Genomic DNA, 6,000 nt, shown 5'->3' with positions numbered 1-6,000 from the left:
AGTGTTATAATGAAGGCAACACATGATGTAAGTGTCTATATTAGCTATATTAGCCTACTATCAAAATGACTTTAAAAGTCTTATATAAGTATTATAATGAAGGCAACACATGATGTAAGTGTCTATATTAGCCTACTATCAAAATGACCTAAAAAGTCTTATATAAGTGTTATAATGAAGGCAACACATGATGTAAGTGTCTATATTAGCTATACTAGCCTACTATCAAAGTGACTTTAAAAATCTTATATAAGTGTCATAATGAAGGCAACACATTAATTAGTTACAATAGCCTACTATCAGAATGTCTTTAAAATCTTTATATAAGTGTTATAATGAAGGCAACACATTATGCAAGTGTCTACATTAGCTATAATAGCCTACTATCTAAATGTATTTTAAAGCTTTGTATCAGTGTTATAATGAAGGCAACACATAATGTAAGTGTCTATATTAGCTGTATTAGCCTACTATCAAAATGACTTTAAAAGTCTTATATAAGTGTTATAATGAAGTCAACACATGATGTAAGTGTCCATATTAGCTATATTAGCCTACTATCAAAATTTCTTTTAAAGCTTTATATAAGTGTTATAATGAAGGCAACACATGATGTAAATGTCTATATTAGTTACAATAGCCTACTATCAAAATGTCTTTAAAATCTTTATATAAGTGTTATAATGAAGGCAACACATGATGTAAGTGTCTATATTAGCTATAATAGCCTACTATCAAAATGTATTTTAAAGCTTTATATAAGTGTTATAATGAAGGCAACACATGATGTAAGTGTCTATATTAGCTATACTAGCCTACTATCAAAGTGACTTTAAAAATCTTATATAAGTGTTATAATGAAGTCAACACATGATGTAAGTGTCTATATTAGCTATACTAGCCTACTATCAAAGTGACTTTAAAAATCTTATATAAGTGTTATAATGAAGTCAACACATGATGTAAGTGTCTATATTAGCTATAATAGCCTACCATCAAAATTTCTTTTAAAGCTTTATATAAGTGTTATAATAAAGGCAACACATGATGTAAGTGTCTATATTAGTTACAATAACCTACTATCAAAATGTCTTTAAAATCTTTATATAGGTGTTATAATGAAGGCAACACATTATTTAAGTGTCTACATTAGCTATAATAGCCTACTATCAAAATTACTTTCAAATCTTCCTATGAGTGTTATAATGAAGACAACACATGATGTAAGTGTCTACATGAGCTATATTAGCCTACTATCAAAATGTATTTTAAAGCTTTATATAAGTGTTATAATGAAGGCAACACATGATGTAAGTGTCTATATTAGTTACAATAGCCTACTATCAAAATGTCTTTAAAATCTTTATATAAGTGTTATAATGAAGGCAACGCATGATGTAAGTGTCTGTTAGCTCTAATAGCCTACTATCAAAATGACTTAAAAAATCTTTATATAAGTGTTGTAATGAAGGCAACACATGATGTAAGTGTCTATATTAGTTACAATAACCTACTATCCGAATGTCTTTAAAATCTTTATATAAGTGTTATAATGAAGGCAACACATTATGTAAGTGTCTACATTAGCTATAATAGCCTACTATCAACATTTCTTTCAAATCTTCCTATAAGTGTTATAATGAAGACAACACATGATGTAAGTGTCTATATTAGTTACAATAGCCTACTATCAAAATGTCTTTAAAATCTTTATATAAGTGTTGTAATGAAGACAACACATGATGTAAGTGTCTATATTAGCTATAATAGCCTACTATCAAAATTTCTTTTAAAGCTTTATATAAGTGTTATAATGAATGCAACACATGATGTAAGTGTCTATATTAAATTACAATAGCCTACTATTAAAATGTCTTTAAAATCTTTATATAAGTGTTATAATGAAGGCAACACATGATGTAAGTGTCTATATTAGCTATAATAGCCTACTATCAAAACTACTTCAAAAGTTGTATATAAGTAATATGATGAAGGCAACAAATGATGTGTCTATATTAGCTATATTAGCCTACTATCAAAATTACTTTCAAAGCTTTATATAAGTGTTATAATGAAGGCAATACATGATGTAAGTGTCTATATTAGCTATAATAGCCTACTATCAAAATTTCTTCAAAAGTTGTATATAAGTAATAGGGTGAAGGCAACAAATGATGTAAGTGTCTATATTAGCTATATTAGCCTACTATCAAAATGACTTTAAAAGTCTTATATAAGTGTTATAATGAAGGCAACACATAATGTAAGTGTCTATATTAGCTATATTAGCCTACAATCAAAGGCTGACACAAATCTTCGTTGACAGAAATGTTGTATTTTAATTTTTATTCTACACATTTTTACAACATTGGAAAACATTAGTAAAACTTCTCAGAAGGTGAGATAACTCCTGGAAAAGGTATAGATGTGTGTATCCACATTTAGGGAAACAGCAGGCTGTCTTCTTCTAATGGATTTATTACAATCTTTTCAAGCTGGGTGACATTTGCTGTGGTCTGGAACATAATGGCACACCAACAACTATCCGACATCCAGCCAATATTACAAACGGATAATGTGCGAGACATGCAAATATAAATTAAATTCACAGAGGACATCAGTAAAGGAAATTAAATGAGCTCAAATATAGCTACAAACGAGGCATAATGATGCAATATGTACATACAACTAGCCTAAATAGCATGTTAGCATTGATTAGCTTGCAGTCTTGCACTGACCAAATATGCCTGACAAGCAATAACATCAACAAAGCGCACCTTTGTGCACTCACGCACAGCATAAAAAGTTTGGTGGACAAAATGAGACGAAGAAGGAGCGGAGTAAAACATGTATTTTTTGTGGCGGAACCGGAGAAAGTTGTACACGTAAACAAACTACGATGAGTTCAAGGATCGCTGAAATGAGTAGGACAAAACGGTGCTTGCCAAATACTCTCATCGGTGGAGCATGTTTAATACAAACAGTGGGCTTTCTAACAATTAAGAAGGTTTGTGTCATGTTTGTTCTCCTAAAGAAAATATATAAAACAAAATATGTATTTTTTATTCTTCATCTATTTCCATTTTCACACATTTCTGAAAGAGGGAGAGCAGGTTTGCAAAATATGTTTGTTTTTTTTTAAGTTGCTAATTAAGCTTCCTTTTCCCCACTCTTTAAAAAAAAAAGTGCTGCATTAACTACCACGGCAGGGCTAAGACACTCATATCAAGTATAACAACATTTTAAGCATTCCAAACATGTTTATTTTCTGACGTAAATCTATACCTGAGTGTAATTGTACCATTAAGCGCCTGCAGAGGGCGCTAGCCTCCACTTTTTGACTCCCACGGTACACTTTATACCTGCTTTGACCTTCACGTTAAGCTGAGGTAACGAGAGAGAGGAAGACGTAAACGTTATTTTCAAAGTAAAAGCCCTGCAAAGCGTGAATCGCTGCTAATTTCCCTGTAGCTGCCACCTTCATTCTTAAAATATATACATCGCATTAAACGCTTTAAAAACGGTTATATTTACTGAGAAACTTAATTTTTATGTTTAGTGATTAATTTAATAGTTGTTTTATTTTTGAAACTGTTAAAGAGAGAAGGATGCACTTGACGTACATATCCACCTTTTTTTTAATACCTCCCCTGAACTCACCACCTACAACAAGTTTGACAGCAGTTTTCTCTCTGTGTAGCAACACAGCTGGACTTTCCCACTTTGGACATCGTTTTTGAACGTTTTAGTTATTTTAATTAACATAAACATGTTAATTAAAATGAGGACTTTTTTGTGACCATAGGTTTGGTCACTTTTCCCCCCCTCTTTTGTTGTTGACTCAAGGTGGACCCCTTGATACTTTGCTGCTGTTTTTCTTCTGGTCCATATCTGGGGTTTTTTTTTCCTGTTTTTTTTTTGTTTTTTAAAGGGATTTAAAGATGTCGAGGAGTGCGCAGGAGGTGAACAAGATCACTGAAAGTACATACAAGGTGGGTACTGGAAGGTTGGAGCACGGCAGGTTCACCCACTTTGCTTAAAACCATTCATGTGTCCAAAAAAAAAAAATTAAAAATATAGTTAATCTTTTCCAATATGGACACGCAGTTGTTGAAACCCAAAATGTTGAAAGAGGCAAAAATACAACAAAAAAAAATCTGTCTGGAGCTGCAAAAAAATTAAAAGCCTTATTTATACAAAACCCGTTTCCATATGAGTTGGGAAATTGTGTTAGATGTAAATATAAACAGAATACAATGATTTGTGAATCATTTTCAACCCATATTGAGTTGAATGCACTACAAAGACAACATATTTGATGTTCAAACTCATAAACTTTATTTATTTTTTTGCAAATAATAATTAACTTAGAATTTCCTGGCTGCAACACGTGCCTAAGTAGTTGGGAAAGGGCATGTTCACCACTGTAAACGGAATACAATGATTTGCGAATCATTTTCAACTCAGTTGAATATGCTACAAAGACAACATATTTGATGTTCAAACTGATAAGGAAAGGTGGCAATAAATACTGATAAAGTTGAATGCTCATCAAACACTTATTTGGAACATCCCACAGGTGTGCAGGCTAATTGGGAACAGGTGGGTGCCATGATTGGGTATAAAAACAGTTTCCATGAAATGCTAAGTAATTCACAAGTAATGATGGGTCGAGGGTCACCAATACGTAAGGAAATTGTCGAACAGTTTTAGAACAACATTTCTCAACGAGCTACTGCAAGGAATTTAGGAATTTTACCATCTACGGTCCATAAAATCATCAAAAGGTTCAGAGAATCTGGGGAAATCACTGCACGTAAGAAATGATATTACGGCCCCGTTGAACCCTTAGGCAGTACTGCATCAAGAAGCAGTGGGTAAAGGATATCACCACATGGGCTCAGGAACACTTCATAAAACCACTGTCAGTAACTACAGTTGGTCGCTACATCTGTAAGTGCAAGTTAAAACTCTACTATGCAAAGCGAAAGCCATTTATCAACAACACCCAGAAACGCCGCCAGCTTCGCTGGGCCCGAGCTCATCTAAGATGGACTGATGCAAAGTGGAAAAGTGTTCTGTGGTCTGACGAGTCCACATTTCAAATTATATTTGGAAACTGTGGACGTGGTGTCCTCCGGAACAAAGAGGAAAATAACCATCCGGATTGTTATAGGCACAAAGTTCAAAAGCCAGCATCTGTGATGGTATGGGGGTGCATTAGTGCCCAAGGCATGGGCAACTTACAGATCTGTGAAGGCACCATTAATGCTGAAAGGTACATACAGGTTTTGGAACAACATATGTTGTCATCAAAGCAGCGTTATCATGGACGCCCCTGCTTATTTCAGCAAGACAATGCCAAGCCACGTGTTACAACAGCGTGGCTTCGTAGTAAAAGAGTGCGGGCACTTTCCTGGCCCGCCTGCAGTCCAGACCTGTCTCCCATCAAAAATGTGTGGTGCATTATGAAGCGTAAAATACAACAACAAGACCCCGGACTGTTGAACAACTTAAGCTGTACTTAAAACAAGAATGGGAAAGAATTCCACTTTCAAAGCTTCAACAATTAGTTTCCTCAGTTCCCAAACGTTTATTGAGTGTTGTTAAAAGAAAAGGTGATGTAACACAGTGGTGAACATGCCCTTTCCCAACTACTTTGGCACGTGTTGCAGCCATGAAATACTAAGTTAATTATTATTTGCAAAAAAATAAATAAAGTTTATGAGTTTGAACATCAAATATGTTGTCTTTGTAGTGCAATCAACTGAATATGGGTTGAAAAGGATTTGGAAATCATTGTATTCTGTTTATATTTACATCTAACACAATTTCCCAACTCATACGGAAACGGGGTTTGTATACAGTCAAGCATGGTGATGGTAGCATTATAGTCCTGGGCTGCATAAGTGCTGCCGGCACTGGGGAGATAAGGTTCATTTGGGAATCATGAATTTCAACATGACACTGTGAAGGTGTCCTATGAGATACAGTATAATA

The 6,000-nt window shown here is 34.0% G+C and overlaps 1 protein-coding gene across 3 annotated transcripts in view; it reads left to right on the top strand.

The window, feature by feature from the left end:
- Nucleotides 1-3,646: 3,646 nt before the first annotated feature.
- Nucleotides 3,647-6,000, top strand: part of LOC133541618 (brain-specific angiogenesis inhibitor 1-associated protein 2-like protein 1) — a 169,582-nt gene continuing 167,228 nt past the window's right edge. For 2 of the 3 annotated variants that reach the window (XM_061885114.1, XM_061885115.1), the window contains exon 1: nt 3,647-3,992. In XM_061885114.1, coding sequence (XP_061741098.1) covers nt 3,942-3,992 — 51 coding nt within the window. In that variant the 5' untranslated portion in view covers nt 3,647-3,941. The remainder of the gene's footprint in view (nt 3,993-6,000) is intronic. The other variant, XM_061885113.1, reaches the window with a different exon arrangement.

This window comes from Nerophis ophidion, linkage group LG23 (genome assembly GCF_033978795.1).
Source record: "Nerophis ophidion isolate RoL-2023_Sa linkage group LG23, RoL_Noph_v1.0, whole genome shotgun sequence".
Lineage (NCBI taxonomy): Eukaryota > Metazoa > Chordata > Actinopteri > Syngnathiformes > Syngnathidae > Nerophis > Nerophis ophidion.
This window is presented reverse-complemented; position numbering and strand designations above follow the sequence as displayed.